General features: G+C 59.9%; 3 protein-coding genes across 3 annotated transcripts in view; 2 read left to right on the top strand and 1 right to left on the bottom strand.

The window, feature by feature from the left end:
• Positions 1 to 6,595, top strand: part of LOC117645849 (espin) — a 34,737-nt gene extending 28,142 nt beyond the window's left edge. Inside the window, exons 10-14 of the mRNA XM_034386322.1 lie at positions 1,494 to 1,675; positions 3,830 to 3,992; positions 4,077 to 4,246; positions 4,404 to 4,594; positions 4,874 to 6,595. Of these exons, the coding sequence (XP_034242213.1) occupies positions 1,494 to 1,675; positions 3,830 to 3,992; positions 4,077 to 4,246; positions 4,404 to 4,594; positions 4,874 to 5,192 (1,025 nt within the window). The 3' untranslated portion in view covers positions 5,193 to 6,595. The remainder of the gene's footprint in view (positions 1 to 1,493; positions 1,676 to 3,829; positions 3,993 to 4,076; positions 4,247 to 4,403; positions 4,595 to 4,873) is intronic.
• Positions 6,596 to 7,532: 937 nt separating this feature from the next.
• LOC117653892 (vicilin-like seed storage protein At2g18540) lies at positions 7,533 to 10,120 on the top strand. Its single transcript, XM_034399893.1, has 5 exons — positions 7,533 to 7,708; positions 7,805 to 7,957; positions 8,053 to 8,154; positions 8,624 to 9,412; positions 9,522 to 10,120. The coding sequence occupies exons 1-5, from the start codon at positions 7,624 to 7,626 to the stop codon at positions 9,596 to 9,598; spliced, it is 1,206 nt and encodes a 401-aa protein (XP_034255784.1). The 5' UTR covers positions 7,533 to 7,623; the 3' UTR covers positions 9,599 to 10,120.
• A 34-nt stretch (positions 10,121 to 10,154) lies between these two features.
• Positions 10,155 to 22,964, bottom strand: part of LOC117653888 (potassium voltage-gated channel protein Shaw-like) — a 66,295-nt gene continuing 53,485 nt past the window's right edge. The window contains exons 8-16 of the mRNA XM_034399879.1: positions 18,411 to 18,446; positions 15,556 to 15,663; positions 15,341 to 15,484; positions 14,950 to 15,261; positions 14,657 to 14,866; positions 13,849 to 14,041; positions 13,627 to 13,767; positions 11,887 to 12,023; positions 10,155 to 11,734 (exon numbers count right to left, since the gene is read on the bottom strand). Coding sequence (XP_034255770.1) covers positions 10,829 to 11,734; positions 11,887 to 12,023; positions 13,627 to 13,767; positions 13,849 to 14,041; positions 14,657 to 14,866; positions 14,950 to 15,261; positions 15,341 to 15,484; positions 15,556 to 15,663; positions 18,411 to 18,446 — 2,187 coding nt within the window. The 3' untranslated portion in view covers positions 10,155 to 10,828. The remainder of the gene's footprint in view (positions 11,735 to 11,886; positions 12,024 to 13,626; positions 13,768 to 13,848; positions 14,042 to 14,656; positions 14,867 to 14,949; positions 15,262 to 15,340; positions 15,485 to 15,555; positions 15,664 to 18,410; positions 18,447 to 22,964) is intronic.

The raw sequence follows: 22,964 nt of genomic DNA, 5'->3' as shown, positions 1-22,964 counted from the left end.
TCAGTGATTTTTTTTATCTGTGAGGTTTGTGACGGTCTTCCTGCAGTATTTTTGCACGTGCCAGGACGTAGGCCCGTCTTGGCGGAGCGCGCACTTTTGAAGGTAGGCGGCCGAGCATGACGTGTAGCTCCGCGCTCCTTGCCCCGCACGGAGCCTGGCAGCCTGGCGGAGAAAGCTCTGCTCATTTTCGCCGCACTTCTCTGCTCCTCTGCCGCGGGCACTGCACTACCTACACGGTGAACAGGGGCGGGAAGGAGGCGCACCCAGGGTGGCCGCGGTGACCGGCTGAGCGCTGTCGCTGCACTGTAGACTGACTCCGAACTGTCGGTTCATCGCTATGTCTCTTCCGACCTCTACGGGACGCACCATGAGTGCGAGAGAGACAGAGCGCCGGAGGCACTGATCGGAGCGACCCAGCCGCCGCTATCGGAGCACCCTTCCCTCCTTCGGCCGCAGCGTTCACTGTTTGCCCAGCGAACGGGGTGAACGCCACTGCTTGCACCCTGCACTGCCGGCACTGCCACGCCGCCGTCAACACGGCTATCTCGGCCGGGGCGTGTCGGCCGGGCCTTGGGCCGCGCGGACGGCCTCGGCGGCCTCGGCGGCCTCGACGGCGGCCTCGCCCTTCCTCGACCCGACCCGTCGCCGGCCCCATCGGCCCCGTCGGCCCATCACGTCAATCGCCCTTCTCGGCCGATGGGCGCCCGCTCCGCGGCTCCGCGTTTCCGCCTGCACGCCGACACGCCCTCAATAAATACACCTCATTGTCTAGAGCCGATAACTCGTGACCCAGTGCCGCCCGGCCCTGTCGGCCGCCGCAGACCCATGCAAAAATGTTTGCGCGACTGCACTGTACGTACACTGCTTGCTGGAAAAGTTGGAGGCGACGCGGATGAGGGAACACGTGCACATATTTCTGCAGCGCGACGGGTGGGGTGCGCGCACCGCGGTGCGGTCGGCAGGCCTGTTTGTTTCCCTGTTTTATTGCGACCGTCAAAGCTGGCTGCAGCTTTGTGGCGCTTTGCGAGCTTTCCGCCGCTCTGCGCTTCGAGGCTTCGAGGCTTTGAGGCTGCAGCCCCGCGGCCTGCGCACCGCGCGGGGCGGCGAGCATGGAAGTGACTTTCGCTGAGCTTTTTCCCGACGCGAGCGGCGCCAAGCGGGTGTGCGCCAGTGTGCGCCAGTGTGCGCCGTCATGGGTGGCGGTGGCGCCTTGCCGCGCCTTGCCGCGCCTTGCTGCGCCCTGCCTGCAGCTTGTACATACATGCGCCGGCGTTCGCACTTTGCTGGAATATCACAGTGACTAACTGCAAGCAGTCTCACTGGAGAAGGCCATTATCATCTCATCGTCGGTCCAACCTTAGGTGCAACCGGGTTCAACCCTTCCCCGCCACCTTGGCGTCTGTACCAAAGCACGGTTAACACTGTAAAAATGAACCACCGGAGGCGCCGATGAAACTGAAGTAAAGGAGGATTTCGTTTCTGATTTCCCGCAGGTCCGGGCGCGAGCGCGCACGCGCTGGTCAACAAGCAGTTGGCGCTGCCGTTCATCCCGCCCAAGTTCCCGTCCAACTCGGCCGACTCGAACCACCTCATCAAGCCGAGCGAGTACCTGCGCTCCATCAGCGGCCCCGGCGCCCCGGCCGCGCCCCTCATCGCCATCCCCCTCCCGGCGCTGGTCGCCGCGGCCCCCGCCGCCCCCGCACCGCCCAGCCTCGCCGCGGTCGCCGCCCCCGCCGCGCCCAGCGCGACCACGCCGCCCTGCGTCCCAACGGCGCCCGGCGCCCCCGCAGCCCCCGCGCCGCCACCGCCCTCGGGCCTGGCTGCCGGACTGCAGAACGCCATCGCAGGGCTCAACAGGTGAGTGTGAACGGCGTGACGGCGAGGTAGGCGACGGGCCTCGCGCACGAGTGCGTCGCTGCGTCGGCGGGGAATGTTCCGACGGGATCCTGGATTCGTCCGGCTGCCGGGTTTGACTGCCGCACTGTGAAAGCGGGGAGGTGGCGGTGGAAGGCTCGGCGCTGCCCGGCGATGCTGCACGCGAAGAGTTCCGGTCCACCTCCCCTGGACCAGGACCAGACCGCCATACCCACCGCGCCGCGCCCCACCCCGCCGAACCTTTCTTTGGCTGCTTGTTAACATTACTGGCCTGGACGTTGACCCTCGAGCGTGCTGCCACGCCGTGGCACGCAGTGGCGTGCAAAAAGGGGGAGATGTATGACCCCCCCTCCCTTTTTGTCACTAGGCGATAGGTGCCTGAAAGCAGAGGCCGGAATCGGGACCCGTTGGCGAACCCCTGTAGCTCGCCTCCGCCGCAGCGACACTGTGCGAGAGAGAGGTCCGAGAAAGCCATCGGCGGATACCGATGTCCGAAGGTTACCGAGTGAGCCGAACGCGTCCGATCGCCAACGAGGTGCAGATCAGCCGAGGCACGGCAGACAGACGGAATGCCGGCTGGGAGCCGGAGTCGCCGGCGCCGAGTCAAGAACAGCAAGCAGCCACTGAGTGCGTCGAAGGAGTCGCCGAACAGAAGGTCCGACACACCCGCTGCTGTGCGACAGAGACCTTGTCCTGAACGCAGCCTGGCCAGGCCAGCCGCCTCGCACGGGGCCGCGCCCGCCCCGCCGGACCGTTCTCTTGGGCCCTGCTTGGCTACCCATTACTGCACCTGGACCTAGCCCACGAGCTTTGCTGCAGGGCCGTGGGCACGCATTTGGCCCGTGCATAGGGGGAAGAAGTTGCCCCCCCCCCTTTTGCCCACGGAAGGCCCCGATTCGGTTGCCTGAAAGTTACGCAAATTGCGACGCATCCTGTTTGTTAAATGGGTAAACGCGTGGCTTTTCAAATTTTGTGCGCACGCCACTGGCAGTAGGCCACGGCGTTTCACGTGTGGCACTCGTTGCACTCCGTGGCCACGTCGCCGTGAAGAGCACCAGGCCGCGCCAGGCCGGCGGCGCGTCTCAGCGCGGCGTCCTGTGCTTCACGCACGCGAGTACTGCTGCGAAGAAAGTACCCGACACTGGCGGTACCGCGCGGTACCGGCACCGAGTTCGAGGCCGAGACGAATCTCGAGCTGGAGCACAAGCTGGAGCGCAAGCTGGAGCACACCATGTGGGGCTCCGTCCAGCTGCCGCGCTGTGCCAGTCCCTGCCCGGCCGCCAAATGTTGCCGTGGTTGGCGCGCATGCTCGTGTAACGGTGTCGCTGCTAATGGTGGACGTGGGCCCGCGGGTCGCGGACGAACGCCGGCGTTCCCAGCTCAACTGCTGGGCACTGCAGCCTCCTGGCTGCTGCGCGTCCGCGCTGTCTTCCTGTTCCGGCGATGAATCCGACGACGCCGAGGTGGGCCTTCCCTGACCGGAAGTGCCAAACGAGCGGCGTCGTCGGCGGGCCCAGGCCAGAGGCCCAGGCTAGCCCAGGCGGGGCGCGGGGCGCAGCGCGCAGCCCGGGGCGTCACTTTCGAAACGAAACGCTGGAAACGGCGCCAAAACGACGCGATGGCCGCGGCGTGCCGTGCCGTAATGATATGCAGATGAGTTCTCGGCTGAGGGGTTTTCGTTTTGTTGGGGTCTGGCCGGGTCTGGTCCGGGCCTTCCCTTCCAGGCTTGCTGCTTGCGCAACGCGCTCGCTTTCGTCGGCCAGCCGGGCCGAGGGCGCCGAGGGCCAGGCCGTGTCGGTCCGCTGCCCTCCGAGACCTGCCTGATTCCACTGTCTTATCTTTATCCAGGTCCGGCGCTCTGGACCACTACCAGGAGGTGTCGGGCGGCTCCTCGGCCCCGCCGCCGCCGCCGCTCCCCGAGGCCGCCGCCCCCGCGCCGCCCCCCGCGCCTGGACCGCCGTCACCGACCGCGCAGAGGAAGCAGCACCAGCCCCTGTCAGCCATCTCCATCCAGGACCTCAACAGCGTCCAGCTGAGGAAGACGCTGGCCTCCAAGACCCTGTCCGCCCCCGTGCTCCGCCCGCCGGGCCCCGCCAACATGCTGCAGTCCGGGAAAGGTGCAGCCACCGTCCAATCCCTCTTTCACCCGGTTGCCCTTCTCTCGGGTTCATCAACTCACTTTACTTTCCGTCTGTCTCCAGGGCCGGCTGACCAGAACAAGCAGGACCTGATCGCCGAGCTCAAGATGAGCAAGGACATCACGGGCATCAAGAAGATGAAGGTGGAGCGCGCGCGCACCGAGGAGCGCCAGGAGAAGGAGATCATCTCGGAGATCAGCAAGCAGCTCACGGCCACGCAGTTCGTGGAGAAGGTAGGCAAGGCGCCGTTTCGGCCGGTTCTGCACTGCGTAGCACTGCGTGTGTAGCACTGCGTGTGTAGCACTGCGTGTGTAGCACTGCGTGTGTAGCACTGCGCAGGCGGCTCCTGTTGACACCTGTTTGCATTGCTTCATTGTTGCATTGGCACAGGTGCCCGAGACGGACGCGACGGGCAACCTGATCCCGCCCTGGAAGCGGCAGATGCTGGCACGCAAGGCGGCGGAGCGCGCGCGCAAGGAGATGGAGGAGAAGCTGCAGCGCGACGCGGAGCAGAAGCGGCTGTCCGCCATCCCGGCCTGGAAGCGGCAGCTCCTGGCCAAGAAGGAGGAGGGCACCGAGAAGTGAGTCTTTAGTCTTTGTTCCCTCCTCGCCTCGCCGTCCCGGCCGTCCTGGCCGCCCTGGCCGTGCCGGTCGCGGTCGTGACGTTACAAGGCGCCTGCACTGTGTAATTTGGCGAGTGCGGCGCAGCGCATAGCGCGGGGCGGGGCGGAGCACAGGTGGTGAAGGGCCCGACGGCCCGAAGGGCGTGTGCGCGGTGCACGTGTGTACACTGCCAAAAAACAGCAACTTTTTTCCTGACATTTCAGCTGTGTGCTGATGCCTACGTCTTGCTTGCGCAGGGTCTCCCTCTACACGCCGCGCGTGGACGAGAAGCCGCGGTCGGAGAATGGCGACGCGGTGCTCCCCAAGCAGGCCTCGAAGCAGCAGGAGCAGCAGCCCGGCAACCAGGAGCACCTCCAGGACTGCAACAAGGAGAACAGCGTGCCCGCCGCCCAGAACGGCCAGAATGGCCAGAACGGACTGCAGGCCGCGGACGACCGGTCGGACTGCGGCTCAGAGAACGGCCAGGGCGGCCCTGGGGACAGGGAACCCCCGCAGATCATCCCGTGGCGAGCGCAGCTCAGGAAGACCAACAGCACCCTGTCCCTGCTGGAGTAGACCCAATGCTCAAACTCAAAGTGTACATTTTAAATTTAAATTATTTATTTGTTCATCCTCGTTCTCTTCGTGTTTGTGCGCCTCACGTTTCCGTTTCGGTCTCGCCGTGGGAGGCATGTGTCGGTTATCCTGCAGGAATATCCGGCAATTTATTTATATTGTTTTTCTGATTTTTAAAAAAGAAAATTGTTTTGATTTCAATTTTTGTCAGCAGTGATCTGGGAAGAAACAGTAGTTCTGCGGTAGATCTGCTGGTTTGCCTTTTGAACCACCCTTGTGTGATGATTAAAATCTGGATGAAAGATAAACAATGACGTATGCATTCTAGATTATTAATGTTTAAACAAGATGGGATTGCCATGTAAATTTTAGGAAAAACTTCTGCTTGCATTATTTACAAGTCATTTGGCAATTGCCACTCATGTTATCTAGTGATTTATGCCTGTAATATAAGTCATTATTTTAGGTGTTATGTACATATTTAAGTTTTACTTTCCAAACCCCAGTGTGATGAAATATGATATTTTATGTGCATTCTAACAGTTTGTGTTCAAAGAAAATATTTTGATTGAAGAAAAAGTTGCACTGTTTATGTGGAAATTCCCCTCAGATTAATACTCAATGCGCCTCAAGAGTCTTAATACTCTCTTTACTAACAAACTATCCTCTGAACTTGCATAGATAATGTGACTTGTCTGTATTATAGTAGTGTATGAATTTGTAGTAAGCATTGAGTGAGGTAAAGACAGGACTGCTATACCTACCTATGATAATATACGCATTTTGAAGACTTTTTCTTGCATCTTGATTTTACTTTTCTTATTGTGTCTCATTAGGTGTGCATCTTTGTTAAGGATTTGACTAACTACTGACTGTGATCCATTTGAACACAGCTGCTGTGTCATAAAGGCACTAACCATCATAATTACAATTTAAAAAAATTATAATGATGCATTCAAAAAGCTTCAATACTTGGTTGTAATGGGCACAAAATTATTCTAGAGACTAGATTTACTCAATAGTGTGAAATTACAACTACCCAGGGTGAACAGTAGTAAGTCACGATGAAACTATGTAGCCATTGTCAGAAATTGGCACCAAACCCCTGGTGAATAAATTGCTAGGATTGGTTGGATTTCAAGACTTTTTTCAGGATGACAAGTGGCATAATGGTTTCATCGTGAAATTATTTTTGTTCAATCTAGGTAAGCTCTTAAGAAGATTTTGTGCTGTATGCGTTGAGTATTTTCACTTTGTACTTTGTTGATTCATTATTCTTGTTGTTGTGTTTGAAGCAGTAATGTCTTCCCTTCCAAGCAAATTTGTAAATATGTTTAATGCTAAACTATTTTGTTATTGGATGCTTTGGAATGACGTGCAAAATAAATTTATTACCAATGGAACACTTTGTCTTGTGCCCAAAGACCCAGTAAATGGGTCCCACAATGGGTCGGTCGGTCGCTCAAACACTAGCTCAATGCGAGGCATTATAGATCGAGCCTGGGTTTGACTCCCCAGTGACGGCGAGTACTCTTTTGTATCTTAGAGGGGAAAGCTATCTCTTATACAGAGATGTGCCGCCAAGGTAGGGCACCTATTGGTCACACTGGGGTGGGTAGGGGGCTCGACGGCAGGAACTGCTACTGCACTGCACCCAAGAGAAATTCTACCTCCATGACTGCACCTCTAAGGGCAGAGGGTACGGGAAAGACGAGTGTTTGCTTCGCGCCTATTATTATAGCCAGGATTGTCTGGAAATGCTGGTCCTGCTTGCAAAGCCGCGCCGTCAAGGTAGGCCACCCATTTGACACGCTGCCGCAAAAGCAGTGCTGTGGCGGAAAATATAAACCATACCCAGCCGGGATTTGAACCCAACTACTTCTCACCCTGTTTCTCTATTTTGATCCACAATTTTTAGCAGATGACACCGTTGCTAAAGCTAGAGCAAGCTATACAATTGTAATGAAGGTGTCAGCTTGCTTTTACTCTCGAGATAGTCTTGAGGCGGGGCGGGACCATGCGTGCGTCTGTGCGTGCGTGAAGCCGGCCTGGGCCGGAAAAAGGCAAGGGGCCTAGCCCTCCCCCTTCCCCTCCCCCCCTCCCCCCCCCCTACCTCCCCGCCGCCAGCGCAGGGCGCAGTGGCGCGGCGTGCTGCGTAGCAGGCCTAGGCAAGGCTCGGCCGGCTCGGCTCGGCCCTCAAGCAGGGGCCTAGCGTGGCCTGCTCAGCTCGTATCGCCTTCGGAGCTCGGTCGGCACCGCCGCCGGCGACGCCGCATGCCGCTGGAGACGAGGGGAGCGGGGGCCCCGCACCGCACAACAACAACAGTGTCGCCGGCTGGCCTGAAGGAGCGCGTTGCACGTGTGTGGAGTCCAGTAAACAGACAAGATATGTGGGAAGAAGCAGGTGAAGCGGCAATTATTGGCCTAAGCTATGGCCCCCAGGAAGCTGACCGAAGAACAACGAGTGCGTAAACGTGAAAGGGCCCGGCAGCTGTATCGGGAGAAACGAGACAAAAGTAAGTGCCACGTCCGAGAACGCGGTCCAGTGAGGTTATCCCCGTCGGGAGGCGCGACGCGTCCTGCATTTGCGGCTACAGTTTAATAATTTCCAGGACTGCTGCTCGCGGGACTGCTGCTCGCGGCAGCACATGATGTTAATCAAGGGGAGGGTGCAGAGGCCCGCGGCCGAGCCAACCGCGGCGATGACGCTGGAGACGCTGAACAGCAGGGCTCATCTTGCACTGCGCAAGATTCGAAGCAGAGAGGTGAGGGTATAAACAGCGTAGCAAAAAAACGACAAAAAAGATACCGGTCGTGATAGTTAAATGCATAAGTAAACATTTGGCTTTCGCATTCTCAGGGCAGACGGAGGGCGCAGGAGCACATCACTGCGCTGACGCCAAACAGGAGGACGCCGCCGAGACTGCAAACAGCCGCGTTCCAGCCGAAGAACAACTAGCAGGTCAGTCTACAGTCGGAAACGCCAGTCCCGCCAGCCCCCGCCTCACCCCGCGCTTGGGGGAGAGTAGCCTCCCGCCTTTGCCGTCCCCTTCCACCCCCGTCTCCCCCCTCGCCGCCGTCCTCCTTGAGGGGACTGAGGGGGCTGGTGCGGGTGTAGTGGGATAGAGCGCAGTGGCACCGCCTATCCCAACCCCCCACCCACCCCACCGCCGCGCCTGCCATAGACAAAGAAGAATCGTGTAGACCTGAAAATATTGTAACCAGCCGAGGCCGCGCCGGCCGTAAACAAAGATAAATCTTGTAGAACTGGAATGATCATAAACGGCCGAAGCCTCCAGAACCCTCGAAGTGGCACCCCGAACAGTGCCTTCGCGACGCGAATTCTTTGTCCATGGCCCCGGCCGCCGGCTAGCGAGGCGACTGGCGACGGTATCACCAAGACGTCTCTGATTAATTCTACGAATTTACAGGATCAAAGGATGTCTCTTCAGGCGAGTCTTCAACGCTGGATCAGCGCAAAAGGAAGAACGGGCTCCAGCGGGCACGAAAGGATGCTGGCCTGACCCCCGAAAAACGGCAAAGAAAAATCGAGCTGCAGCGGGCACGAAGGCAGGCAGGCCTGACTCCCGAAGCACGTCAGAGGAAAAACGAGCTGGAACGGGCACGAAGACAGGCAACCACGACCCCCGAAAAGCGGCAAAGGAGGAACGAGCTGGAACGGGCACGAAGACAGGCAGGCCTGACTCCCGAAGCACGGCAGAGGAAAAACGAGCTGGAACGGGCACGAAGACAGGCAACCACGACCCCCGAAAAGCGGCAAAGGAGGAACGAGCTGGAACGGGCACGAAGACAGGCAGGCCTGACTCCCGAAGCACGGCAGAGGAAAATCGAGCTGGAACGGGCACGAAGACAGGCAGGCCTGTCTCCCGAAGCACGGCAGAGGAAAAACGAGCTGGAACGGGCACGAAGACAGGCAGGCCTGACTCCCGAAGCACGGCAGAGGAAAAACGAGCTGGAACGGGCACGAAGACAGGCAGGCCTGACTCCCGAAGCACGGCAGAGGAAAATCGAGCTGGAACGGGCGCAAAGACAGGCAACCACGACCCCCGAAAAGCGGCAAAGGAGGAACGAGCTTGACCGGACTCGCAGGCGCAGGCAGGCACTTGCTGCAGCTTCGGGAACGAATTCCGATGCAGAAGATCTAGACGACGAACGGGCGAAGTCGCCTATCCCTATTTTATGGTCAAGGCGAGACGATGGTAAGCAAGGCAAACGCCATGTTTTTGTGGTGCGTGAAAACCTAGGCTAACCCGTAAGAACCTTTCCGTAAATGCTCCATAATTCACGATTTTTTCTTTTTTTTTACAGGGTTGGTGTACGACGAGGACGCTGACTCAGATCCCGAGTCCCATGGTGGAGACTTTGATGACTCAAGTACCGAATAGAATGTCATCTGCTTCCACGTTAGCGTTAGCGTTTTTATTTAAAAGGACTTGAGTGTATTGTGACCAATTCTCCACTTTTGACAATGCCTATCAACACATTTTAATAACAATTTTATTTTTTTCGTTTTTTACAAAGGACTGAGATGTACAACAGTAACAAAGAAAGAAACTTCTGAAACTTGAGATATTTTTTTGCAGAACATTTAGCGTATGCTCTTTTCCTCTGATCCAATTACTAGGATATAAGAACGCACGCCTCAAATGTATCTGAAAATGGACTCATTAGTGTTGGCAAAAAGGACGAGAGTTTTGGCTTTTTGGAATATAAATAATTTGAACAGTATCACATGAGGAGAATCGTCCGACCGTTTTAGTTGGGAAAAGGTGTGACTGCAGACTTAACTTGGACATCATGAAACAGCTTGGGGCTTCTTTGGGTCTCCCTGCTTGTGGTCCACAGCATACACAAGTTCCGGAATAGATGGTATTTAGTGCCAATTTTCATTTGAGCAATTTAAAGCCAAATATATATTCATGCAAAATAAAATATCTTCAGTAAAAATAATTTATATAATTAAATTTCATCTAAAGGTGGTCACAATTTGCTTTCCGGAAAATCTCCGGGTAACAGTGCATAGGAAAGGAACACAAGAAAAGACATAATAAGTACACAAGCAAGATTAAATAAGTATAAAACATGAACCAGATGAAATTTGACTGTGTCACATGAGGGTTATCACTGTATGCTGAAACTTTCTGGTTTTAATTGTGTAAACTTCCTCAGAATTTCCCTATTGTTTCTCTAATTTCTAATTCTGAACAAGAAAATTAACAAATCAGAAAGTAACTCATTTTCGCCAGTCAGAAAAGAATCACCTGATCTATGCAAAAATGTATCAGAACAATCAAAATTTCTTTCTGATCGAAATCCTAGGCAAGTTTACACGTCCTTTTCAACATCATCGACAAACGACACAGCAGACACCCTCTCCCTTTTCTTTCTAATAAAAATAGAGTTTTTATTTTGTAATAATGCTGCAGGCATTTGGCGCGGCCATGCTCAGACAGAGGGACAACGCACCCAGCTGAGAGGCTGACCAGAGAAAATTGACTCACTTCATACAATTCACAAAATCTGCAGACAGACGACACAGCCGAAGGGACTCTCGGGCAGAACCCCGGAGAGCCGGAGGAGTTTTCTCTCCTCTCCACGAAAGGCACAGGCACTCTTCAGAGGTGCGTCGAACTGTCACTGAACTCTTGGCTCGGCCCGGACGCCCCCTCCTTGCTTGGTGCTGGCTGGCTCGCCCGCCTGCTCACGGACTGCACCGGCCGCGTGGGGTCCGGGACGAGGGGGTCCGTCGGCAAGGGTCCGCTGCCCATGGGGACCGCGCCGAGCTGCCGCAGCGAGCCCAAGGACCCCAGGCCGCAGTAGGACGAGCAGGACGGGCCCGGGGGGTGCGCCTGGGGGTGGGGGTGCGCCTGTGCCTGGGGGTAGGCCTGCAGCGAGCGCTGGCGGGCGTACATCAGGTGCGGGTGGCGGCGGCACAGCTCGGGCGTGGGGATGGGCGGCGACGTCAGCATGATCTCGCGCTCCTCGTCCGTGGACGCCACGGACGCCGAGTCCTGCGACTGCGTCTCCACCTGGACCACGTGGCACGTCACGTCGTGAGGCACCATGGACTCCTGCTCGGGGTGCACCTGGTGGCGCCTCCGCGGCGACGAGGACGAGCAGGACGCGGAGCGCAGCGCCCCGGGCACGGGGGTGCTCGTGCTTTCCGAGCTGCTGTCGTCCGTCGTGGTGATCGGCCCGGTGCCCACGTCCACCACCGTCCCGGGGGGCAGGGCCGTGGACGTGGAGGCCGTGGACGTGGAGGCAGTGGCGGCGTCGTGGCAGGGCGGGGACTGCACCACGACCACGGGCACCATGTCCGAGGTGCCGGCGACCTGCGCGACCCCGGCCACGGTCCCGGCACCCAGCGCCAGCCCCGCGGCCGCCCCCAGCCCCGGAATCTGCGCCATGCCCGCGAAGGCCATGGCCCCCGCCGTGATGGGGGCCGCCACCGGGCCTGGTATCGGCGTCACCGCCTCCGCCTTGGACTTGGTGTCCACCGCCGCCACGGTGAGGAAGCGGGGCTGCAACACGACGAGCAATGAAGCAATGAACTCTACTGGGAAACACCTTGAAATCCAAGTATGGATGAGAATGTGAAGTGAAGTACGCAAAGCAAGTTTGCACGCGGAGAAAATGCAAGACAAGCACAGCCTTGCTCCGCAAGAGCAACCACCTGCAGGGGCAGCATGATGTCGATGTTGCCGATGGTGGGGCCGCGGGGCGTGAGCGCGGGCACGCCCACGTTGGACAGCGGCGCCAGGAAGGCCTTGGACGACAGGATGAGCGTCGTGGGGTCCGGCGGCGCCATTACTGTAACAAAGCACAAAGCGGTATTATTCGATAAGTTCAATAAATTAGTGAAATGAGATAGCTGGGCGCTTTGCCATCTGCCCCGGAACGCAGGGTTTTCCAGGCCCCAGTGTCCTCCATTTCTTTCGCGTTCTTATTTGGTAGCCAGGTTCCCGGTTCCTGGTGTCGCCTGCCCAAAAAGTAAACACCGGGCGAGTTCCGGCGCGGCCGAGGCGCGCCGCCCCTAGCCCTTCTCATTACGGCCGACAGCCCATTTGGCCGCGTTCATCACGGCGGCCTCCTCGGTGTCGGCGGCGGCCTCGGGCGGCCCGGCTGCACGGGTAAACGACGACACCGCCTACCGCCACCGGGGCGTAAGTGACGGCGCGTAAATGACTGTCTGCAGGCTGATTCCGAGCGGGGGGTCCCGTCGGTCTTGTCTCTCTCGCACCGTGGCTGGACGCGCCGTGAGTGCGAGTGAGAGAGAGGACTCCCGCTCGGAATCAGTCTGCTGGCGGTATTGCCCCGAGCCTCGCCGTGGCTGCCGTGGCCCGTCCCGTCACCCCGGCCGCCGTATACATCCCCGTCTTCCGGACCAACCCTGCGCCGCCCCGCCTCGCCCCGCACCTCGCCGCCGTGTTAGGCTCGGCGGGGGCGCCACCAGAGGCGCCACCACACCGCGTGTTCGCCCCACGGCTGTCATTAAGCTCGGGGGCGGGGGGCAGGAAGCGTACAGGTTTATCAACAAGATCGTCCACGGATTCGCCGGGACGGGCCGGGACGGCAACCCCCAAGGGAGCCAAGCCCAGGCCCAGGCGGAGGCCCTGGCAGAGGCGGGGCCCAGTGGACCGCGAGCAGGCCGTGTTCTAGGCCAGGGCAGCCAGGATGATAACTGGCTGGGATCAGGGCCCTGGGACTAACCTGGGACGCCCCGGAGATGGAGCGCGCGTGCGTGTTTTAAGGACGCCAAGTTCGCCGCCTACATTTCATCCCCCTCCCTTTCCGCCCAGCACCGCCCCCGCCGCCCCCGCCGCCCCCGCCTCCGCGGCGAAACTTCGTATATCCAAGAAGACTAACAGGTGAATGTGTCGGCGGTTGCTTGCGGGCTCTATGTATGTGTGTGTGTGTGGAGGTAGGGGGCGCTTGCGCACGTACGTGCGTCGTGCGTGCGCGCGTGCGTGGGCGAGCGAGTGTGTGTGTGAGTGTGTATGTGAGCGCGTTGGCAAAGCAATAAGGCAAATAAGGGATACAGAGCCCGCCGCGGCGCGCCCTGCCTGGCCGTGCCCCCCGCTTCGCCTGAATGCGAATCTAGTTAGCCCCGCGCCCCGCCCCGCCCCGCCCCGCCCCAACATCGTTACTCTTAAGTTGGTCCGACTCCACGTCGTGGCACCGCTGGCAAGCGCCCCGTGCTCTGCTTGCCTCGCTCCGCTTCGACGCCGAGTCCCATCCCCCATCCGCCCCGCCCGCTCCATTTCGAATGCAGAAGCCTTACCCCCCGGAGACGGGGGTCATCATTTCGCCGGGGTTTGCGGTGCGGCGGCTAAGTGGATTCGAACCCACGCCGAAGCCGCTGGGGCGGCGGCACAGCCCAGGGGCGTACCTAGGGGCGTACCCAGGGGCGTACCTGTGGGCTCCCGGGGCACCAGCTGCTGCACCGCCGGCGAGCACGTCATGTCCACGGAGCCGGTGGGGCGCGCCACCTGCATCCCCGGCAGCGACTGCCCCTGCAGCGCCAACCCGATCATGTTGACGCCGTTCACGGTCCCTGCGACACGGACACGAAAAAACGAAATGAAACTCTGCGGCGATTTAACTGAACACCGAAACGACTGGGACAGGTACTCACCGATCTTGGTCGGGGCGAAGGCCTCCTTGAAGATGGTGTTGGCGCCGCCGGGGTGCTTGATGGCGTTCATGCGTCGGTTGCTCATGCCGCCGGGGCCTCCGGCGCCACCGCCGGGACCGTCGGGCCGCGGCTGTCTCCGGGGCTGCTCCACGGGGAGGACCCGCCTCCGCCGCTTGGGCAGCTTGGACCGCGCCTGGAAGCGAGCAGGCGGAGCAGGCCGTCAAGGAAAGGAACGGCCATTGGCATGGATGCTTTCGCCAAGGCGGGCCGTGGGCGGCACTGAGGGTGTGCGCTGGGCGCGCTGGGCCCAGGATGCGTGGCACTGCGTGGCACTGCGAGGCACTGCTTGGCCGGGGTGCCTGTCTGCCCGGCACTGCCACGCCCTGCCGCCCAGCCACCCCTCGAAGGGCAAGGCACTGCCGGAGCGGCCTGGGATAGGATAGGATAACTTTGCAGGCAAACGGGCCAAACTCCCTCGCGGAGGAGGCTGGGCGGCCTCGCCTCACCCAGCGCGCCGGCCGAGGCCCTCTAGGCCGGGCCGAGGCTGGCCGGGACCGACAGCATGATTGAAGAGGCGGCCGCTCGGACCAACACGCCTTGCTCGCCTTGCTGGACTCGGCGCGGCCCGCCCTGGGCTCAGCCGGCGGTGTGCTTTGCGGCCGAGGCTGTGGGGAGCACATCCGAAGGTCCCCAACGAGCGAGCGGCCCGAGAGAGGGAGACGCACGTCAAGCAGGCCGCGTCGCACCGCCAGACGGGCCAACCCGACGTGCTGCAGCCGATGCAGTCACCGCAGTGAGTGGCGCTTACCTGCGTGTGGGAGTAGAACATGGAGAAGTTGGAGACGATGACGGGGACGGGCAGGGCGATGGTCAGCACGCCGGCCAGCGCGCACAGCGCGCCCACGAACATGCCGACGTACGTCTTGGGCGCCATGTCGCCGTAGCCCACCGTGGTCATGGTGACGATGGCCCACCACAGGCCCTCGGGGATGCTCTTGAAGTCGTTGTGGGGGTTGGCCTGCGGACGTTGAAGGCAGGTTTGAAAACTATCTCCCCCTCCCGCAACAAAATTATAAATTAAAAAGGAAATGAAATCAATACCTGCAACCGCTCGGCGTAGTAAACGAGGCTGGCGAAAACCACGATACCCAGCACGAGGAAGAAGACGAGCAGCGTGAGCTCCTTGGCCGAGGCCTGGAACGTGTGCACCAGGATCTTGAGGCCCGGCGAGTGGCGCGTCAGCTTGAACAGCCTCAGGATCCGGATGATGGAGAAGAACTCGAGGATGTCGGCCTTGTCCACGCGGTGCGCCACCGACGACCGCAGCAGCACGTCCGTGTAGAAGCTGAGCGTGGCCACGAAGTCGATCACGTTCACGGGGCTCTTGATGAACTCAACCAGGTTGGGGCTCACCTGCAGCAGCGCCATTTTGGCATGTGACAGCTCGAAGCGCTCAACCGCCATGCTTGCAAAAGAGTTTCTTTGAACTTACCACCGATCTGACGGCGAGCTCAAAGGTGAACCAAGCGTTGCAGGCCAGCTCCACGTAGAAGAAGGCCTCGTGCGGGTCCGTGCGCTCCTTGTCCAGCGTCCAGGCGTACTGCACCCTGCTGCTGTTGGACGAGGGGCTGGTGATCTGTGAGCACAGGGCAGACTGGTTAGGCAGCAGTCACTCGAGGAGGCCAAGTCCGCGGCCAAGGCGCGTACCTGCACGGTGATGTTGCGCAGGGCGGGCACCCTCATGTCCGGGTGGGTCTTGAGCGCGAAGGACAGCACCGACACGCAGATGAAGAAGACGGACACGACGGCCACCACCTGCCGAACAGCAAAGCCTCCAATCAGTTCGGGGTCTCTCTTTTCGCTTTCGGGTCAAGAGCCGTGGCTGCCTTGCAAGGCGCCGAACCAAAACGAGGGCTTTGATTTATCACTCGCCGTCTTGTGTTTCAAGGAGAACATGCCGAGACGGGGTGAAATGGCGTGACGTGGGGAAAAGTGTTGCGTTTCACTCTAACGGGGCCCCCGGCCGCCCCGCCACGCCCCGCCACGCCCCGCCCCGCCCCGCCACGCCCCAAGGTGCCCCTGCGTCCGGGACACCGGCTTTCCGCTCGGCCGAATTTCCAGTGCCGCGGGCGACGCCAGGCGACGCCAGGCGACGCCAGGCGACGCCTCCTCCCCGGCCGGTGCAGCCTAGCCTCGCGCCGAGCCCCGCCTCGCCCCCTAACTCGCTGGTGTCCTCCAGAGGTCCTGCCCGGCCGTGCCCGGCCGTGCCCGGCGCCAAGGCCAGGAGTCCCACAATGGGCCGTCAGCTCCCCAGACGCGGGGCAGGCGGCGGAGCGAGGGGCGGGGCGGGGCGGGGCGAGGTCGTTACGGAGTTATCCCAAGCACGTGAGATTATCTCCCGGAGTGTCGCGGTACATGGCAACGCCATACGCAGAGCGAGCGACGCAGCGGCGCCTCACCCAAGCAGCGCGAGCAGCGCCGCCACACCGCGCCGGAAGGCTCATTCCAAACGGGGCGTCCCTGTCTCTCTCGCACGCACGCGGGGCGCCCCGCGAGTGCGAGAGGGAGGCCTCCCGGTCGGAATCAGTCTTGAGGGGGCCACCCGGGGCCACCGCCACCGGGGCCGCCAGGTCGTGCATAAATCAGCGAGGCCCGGTTCGCCTGCTTCGCCCGCTCGAGCGATCGCAGTGCCCCATCAACGCCGCCAGCCCGTCAGCGCGTCAGCGCGTCACATTCGACATATTGCAGTGGCGATGACGGGGAAAAAGCGTCTGAGAAGCCAAGAAGGCAACAGGACGCGACAAAATAAGTAGCGCGAGAAAAACACGGCTTTCTCGGTCCCGTTTCGTCACTGGACGCTTGGCGCGGCTTGGCGCGGCTTGGCGCTCGTCCGCTTCCGGTGCTGGCGCTCGCTGGCGCTCGCAGGCGCTCGCTGGCGCTTGTTCCGGTCGACTGTTGTTCCGGACAGGTGTGGGGCAAATGAATGGGGTGGCGGGGCGCGGCGGCGCGTGGCGGGATTACTCCTGCGCGTGCTCGGCATGGCGACGGCCGCGCTCAGACCCATTCCGAACAAGTGCGCGCGTCGCTCTCGCACTCAAGGGACGCTCCGAAGGCGTACGAGAGAGACAGAGACGGACAGCGGTCCGGAGGCAGCCTGCTGGCGACGAGCTGAGGGCGGCAGAACGAAGGGAAGCGGCCGGCCTCCTTCCTCCACAGGTACACTGGTACACTGGCCCGCCCAGCCCGCCGGCACACGGGGCTCGTCAAAGGAGGCCAGCCCGAGGCGCGAGTCTCAGGCGGACGCGACAAGTTTCATTTTTCAGTCCGATTCAGAGCACGCGCGGCCAGGCCGGGCCAGGTCTGCCAGCCGAGGCCAGGCCCAGCCCGGCCATCGCCAGCGCCTTTTCCCCGTCACCTCCATTTCCATTTTATCTTTCTTCCTGAAAAGATGACAAATGGGTCCAGCGACCATCATTCACGGTTCCATCCGACCGGAATTAAAAATCTACAGACATGCATTTTTTGGTCCGCCTTGGCAGTCCACCTCTATGACGCACTACGATGGACTTCTACTTGTGCGTGGTTCGGGGCTGGTCGGTTTTTTTAAGTGGTCAGTGTTTTGCAGCAAATATTCTAAAAAAAATTTAAGGAAGTTAGTAAAATAGACTACTCTTGTACAGCAGTAATAAAACAAAAAACGTTATTTGGTAACGTATTTATGCTTTTGTTATTCCTAGTCAAAAATCAACACGGCTACTCAGTGCCTATGATACTAGAGTTGTACCTCTAATAGCTGGCAAGTCGCATAGTACTATACTGCTATAAAGTTAAAAAAAATGCTCGGTAATTATTTATACGACAGTTTAAATGCAGGGTTGCATCCGATCTTCCCTGTAAACAAATTTTATTTTTCATCACGGTATATTTGTGTCTTGAGATTTATTATTCATACCTGCCCCGAAGAATCATTGCATAACCACTTCAGGACCATGATTTATTAACATCATTATTTTCTTTTTACGTGTCGACACAGGGTTAGGTTGTGCCGCTGACTAAAGTGAATCTACAAGTGAAAATTGAAAATAGAGGTGTTTATGTGCTGTTTAAATCACTAAAGGCTGAGCTTAATTTCGAAGGACTTCTGTCATCTGGTAGGATGTTTGCATTTCATTCGCAAATCACAATTTTTTAAATGCAGCTGGTTTTGAAATGTGGTGGTTTCTTTCTCAGAGTTTGTTTGGGATAAGGGTAGAGGCAGCAAAATATTTCTAGTGAAAGAAATACTAGAGATCAAAGTGAGCCAAACAACAAGTATACGCAAATAGTTTGAAGTGAAGTAGGAGTGGTTCCAGGGGGGTTAGTGAAAGACCGGGTGAAATATAAGACTTTCGTGTGACAGAGGACAAGTGATTAAAACGGAGACAGACCAGGAAAGAGACAGATGAGGAACAAGGGAAGGCGGGACAAGGAAGAAAGGCGAAGAGATAGAAAGAGAAAAGAATAGGCAGAGCAAATAGGTAGCAATAAAGGGCTTAAGGGAAGTGTGCCTCGCCTGACGGTACCTGCTTGGTAGTTTTCCACGACTCTGGAAGACAGAGCTGGAACAAGGGAATAACAGTTAGCTCACAGACTCCATGTAACAAGCCGACAAAGTTTAACAAATGTCGGGAACTCTGGAGAATGATGGAACGGGAAGGCCCCAGTGTTCCTTAAAATGAAGCAGGCCTCATCACAGCCAACAAATATGATAGTTCTCTCGAGAAGAAAGCAGAAGTAGCTGAACAGATCCTGACCATCCTTAAGTGTGAGTGTGTTTGTTGGGAACCGTCGAAGAAATGGAGTGGTGGGGCCATGACGCGTGATGGAGCCGCTTTGGCTGTTTATTGTGGCTGATGTCCGATTCGGCGTCTGGAAGGAGGATTTACGATCCAATCACTGGCTAAGCACTCCGATAGCAGCAGCTCTATTTTTCTTTCTTTTTTTCTCGGTCTGCGGATCGTAGGGCCGGCGGTATTGGCGCGTCGGGTCGGGCGAAGTGGACCGAAACGAATCCTTTCAAGCAAACGTCGTCGCGACCTCGTTACCGAGAGTTTGTACACGCTGTCGTGCGGTGATGCGCGGCGCGGCACGGCGCGGCACGGGGAGAGCTTCCACCAAGACCGGTAAGGGATCCAGGTCTAATTCCCCGTGTGTGCCACACTGTGAGCCACACTGTGAGCCACTACGAGCATCGCACAGCACTCCCTGTAACTCAAGCACTCAGTTAAGACTGCGGAGAGGGGTGCAGGGCGTCGCGCGGACCGCCGCAAGCAGAGAGAGAGAGAGAGAGAGAGAGAGAGAGAGAGAGAGAGAGAGAGAGAGAGAGAGAGAGAGAGAGAGAGAGAGACAGAGACGGAGAAAATTGGAGGAGGGGATGTTTGAGGGCGCGCGTTCCCACAGAAATTGTACATTGTGTCCTCTTCTAAATTGGGAGGTAAATCATGGCGGGGGTGGGGCGCGGAGGCGAGGCAAATGGCTTTGAACCGCCCTCCCTCCCCGTCCCCCAGGACCCCGAGCCCCAGGACCCCCGAGCCTGGAAAGGACGACAGCGAGATGCTGCGCGGGCCGCATTGGGCCGGACAGCGCAGCTTGGCAGCCTGGCAGTGTGGGGGAGGGCACCCATTCAGGGTCCGAACCTCGCCACTCCGCCAAGTAGTGTGGCCGGCTGCGCAACGCAAAACGCTAAAGTGTGAGGAATGAGGAAGAAAAGGCGACGATTCTGCAAAAACCGTTTGAAAAATTGGACTTAAAAGAGAAAAGTTCTAATCGAACTTAGCTTTTGTCTGCGGCCGACAGCCTTTCCCTCGAAACACTATTTATTTCTCCCACCTCAGCCAGCCGCCCGTCGCTCCATTCATCCATCAGGGACGGGAGGCAATAAAAAAGGTGCGCGCGATGGCGTTTCCACAATGAAACTGCCTATGGCACCCTGCGGGGGCGGCGGAGGGGGCGGCGAGGGGTTGGGGTTGCGGCGCGAGGAGGCCGCCCCGGCTGGAAACACAGCGCCCTTTCAAAAGGCTCGGTTTCTGTCGGAGTGATGCAGGGGTTTCGAGTTTTCCCCCGGCCCCACGACGCCGCGCCGGCCGCGCCCCGACGTCCACCGCGTCCGTGCCCCGTCGGCAGATTGATGCCCTCACCGGGTCTCCTTCCCAGTGCCACCAAGGCCGCCGAGGCCGCCGAGGAGGCCAGGCCATCTCCCGCTCTAAAACTCGAAAAGCCCGAATCGAAAAACTTTGGCCATGCGTGTGTGACGAGTGTGGCTCTGTGTGTGTGTCTGAGTGCGGAGACCCAGCGAGCCCGGCGCACGCGTGCATAGCGGGTGGCGCAAGAAGAAAAAAGAGGAGCGGGAATCGATCTGGCGCGATTGCGGCTCGAGTGCCCAATGGATCCAGGTCTCGGAACACACCGGAACACCACGGAAAACACGCAGAGTCGGGGCGGGGCTGGGCGGGGCTGGGCGGGGCTGCCTGCGGCTGCCTGGAGCCGAGTGGCGGCGAAGCACAGCGAGGCACAGCGAAGCGCTGGTCTGGTCGCAGCACCGCATTAACAGCGACAGGGACTTGGCTTGGATTAGCATGCCGTAATGTGGCGGCAATTGACGGCGCGTCCTGCACTCGGCGGGCGGGGCGGCGTGGGGCGGTAGCGGGTCTCGGCGGGAGTGCTTCCGGAAAGCCCAGACTCAAACTACTTGAGCCTAGACTAGGCGGCGCCGTTCTCAGATAATGAGTAAATTTGTCCCTAACTCGAGCTCCCGTTCCGTGCCGCGTTCCGCGCCGCGCCTGCCGGGGGCCTTGTCTGGCCTCGTCTAGCCTCGCCCAGCCTCGCAGGCAGGGCCATGCCGTGCCGTGTTGGAGCAACCGTTTCACACTTCATCCCCCCGCCCGTCAAGCCCCACCCTTCAGCCCCCTGCCACCCCTCCTTATTACTTTGCTTTCCTCCAGCGTCATAATCTGCACGGGCTGCCGGAGTGTCCGCCCCGCCCCGCCCCGGTCCCCTCCATGTCCGCCATGCGCACGGCCGACGCCACTTACGGTCGCCTCCCCCACGCAGTCCTTTGTTTTACGAACGGCCTTGCATCTTCCGTCCCGGCGCCCCAGGCCTGTTCCCCGGGACACAAGGCCCCGGGCCGCAAACGGCCGCCCTGCAGCGCCAGCACTTCCCGCGGCAGCACCGCGCACAGCACCGCGCACAGCACCCAGACGGCGCCTCACCTTCGTCGCGCCTTCCCGCCGCCGGGGCCTAACTGCCTAACTGCCTGGCTGCTCTCCGCCAAACCGTTTTTTCCCCTCGCCGACCCTGGCTGCTCCAGCCGGGGGCTCCGTTAGGGGGAAGCTTTTCACGTGCTTAATTAAATCCCTGCTCCAGGAACCTCCCGCACTTTCCGTTATTTTCTTATTTTCCGCGAGAGGGCGCCACTCACACAAAGGGCGTCTTGTTGTTCGCGGGGTTCGCGGCGTTCGCGGTGCTCCGGGCCGTCCGGGCCCCAGCGCGCTCACGCCGTGCTCACAGCGTCGCCGCAATTCCGTTCGCGCCAATAAATTTTTCATCAGCGCGCGCCGCCCGGGGGAATTCAAACAGCTGTGACGTCATCGTGCGCCGCTGGTAATGTGTTTGCTCAGCAGGAAGTAGTCAGGGGGCGGGCCTGGAGTGGCGTGCCGGCGTGGCGGGCGGGGAATGAGCCAGGGGCAAGGCAGCATGGATTGAGCCCGTTTGATGTCGCCCCGCCCCGCCCTGCCCGCGACATTTTGTGATTGACTAAGTGCTGCGCGTCGTGGACTGCGGAGTGTAATTGCTTTGCCGACCGTGGCTGGCTGGCCGTCTTGGAGGGCCTCATCCTCGTCGTCGTCGTGGCCCCTCCCTCTCACCGTCCCCGTGGCGCGGGAACCTCGCCGGCAGGTGAGGCCAAACCGACGGGGGATTACCATCCGAGCAAAACACGCGGCACGGGTTGCAAGGCGAGGCGAGGCGAGGCAAGGTAGCGCTACCGGAGCATCAGGTCCCCATGATTAGTACCCCTTCCCTTTCTCGGATCCTCAGAGCCGAGATCCCCGACGCTACCGACGTTAATCCGGCTCCGAAATAAGACTCTGCAGCGTCGGGGCCGTGGTCGGGGCCCAAGTAGGAAGTGGTGCACTCTGCCGCCGTGCGGCCAGGTGCCTCTTCTCGTCCCGTCCCGGTGCAAGCGGCAGGAGGCGCTCTCTGTTTTCGCTTATCCAGCTCCAAGTCGTCGGGTCGCACGGCAAACTGCTCGCCTGGCCGTCTGGGGAGGAAGAAGGCCGTAAATCCCCCCCCCCCGCCACCGCACCGGAACCGGGCTGTCTGGGGTGGGGTGGGCGCCGCGGTCCGGGGCCAAATCATCCACCAACACTCGTGGCGCGCTGCGCGTTCGACGGCCCCACAATGAGGCCCTGTTTTTGCTGTCCCTCCCCAACCCTCGACTCCCTCCGCGTCTCTCTCCATCTCTCTCTCTCCCTCCACGCACACACACCTGCGCCCCCCAGTACATTACGGTGTAGCGTCGTCGAACGACGGCATCGCAAGGGTTGCAGGGGCGGCGGCGCGGCAGCGCGGCAGCGAGCACTTGACGAAGAATAAGGGACGGCTGAATGGAAGGAGTGAAAGAGGCGAAGCTGGCGGGGCGGGCGATGCTGGTCGGCGATGCTGGTCGGGGCAGAAAGCCGCCCCTGCAGGCACTGCCAGGGCACTGCCAGGGCACTGCCAGGGCACTGCCAGGGCACTGCCAGGGCACTGCCAGGGCACTGCCAGGGCACTGCCAGGGCACTGCCAGGGCACTGCCAGGGCACTGCCAGGGCACTGCCAGGGCACTGCCAGGGCACTGCCAGGGCACTGCCAGGGCACTGCCAGGGCACTGCCAGGGCACTGCAGGCTGCAGACGGCAACAACGGGCCGGCAGCAAAGACGCCAGCAAACGGCACCGGACGGCGTCCCTCTTGATAACAAGTTTCGCAAGGCCCCCATGCCGGGCGTGCCGGGCCGGGCAGTCCCACGCGCACTGCCCCGCCCGGAGTAGCTTCAAAGCGGTAGGTCTTGGCGGGGCCATTCGGAACCAGCGGAGC

Source organism: Thrips palmi, unplaced genomic scaffold, assembly GCF_012932325.1.
Source record: "Thrips palmi isolate BJ-2018 unplaced genomic scaffold, TpBJ-2018v1 HiC_scaffold_10, whole genome shotgun sequence".
NCBI classification, from domain to species: Eukaryota; Metazoa; Arthropoda; class Insecta; order Thysanoptera; family Thripidae; genus Thrips; species Thrips palmi.
The sequence above is the reverse complement of the archived record's forward strand: the minus strand, read 5'-3'. Positions and strand labels throughout refer to the sequence as shown.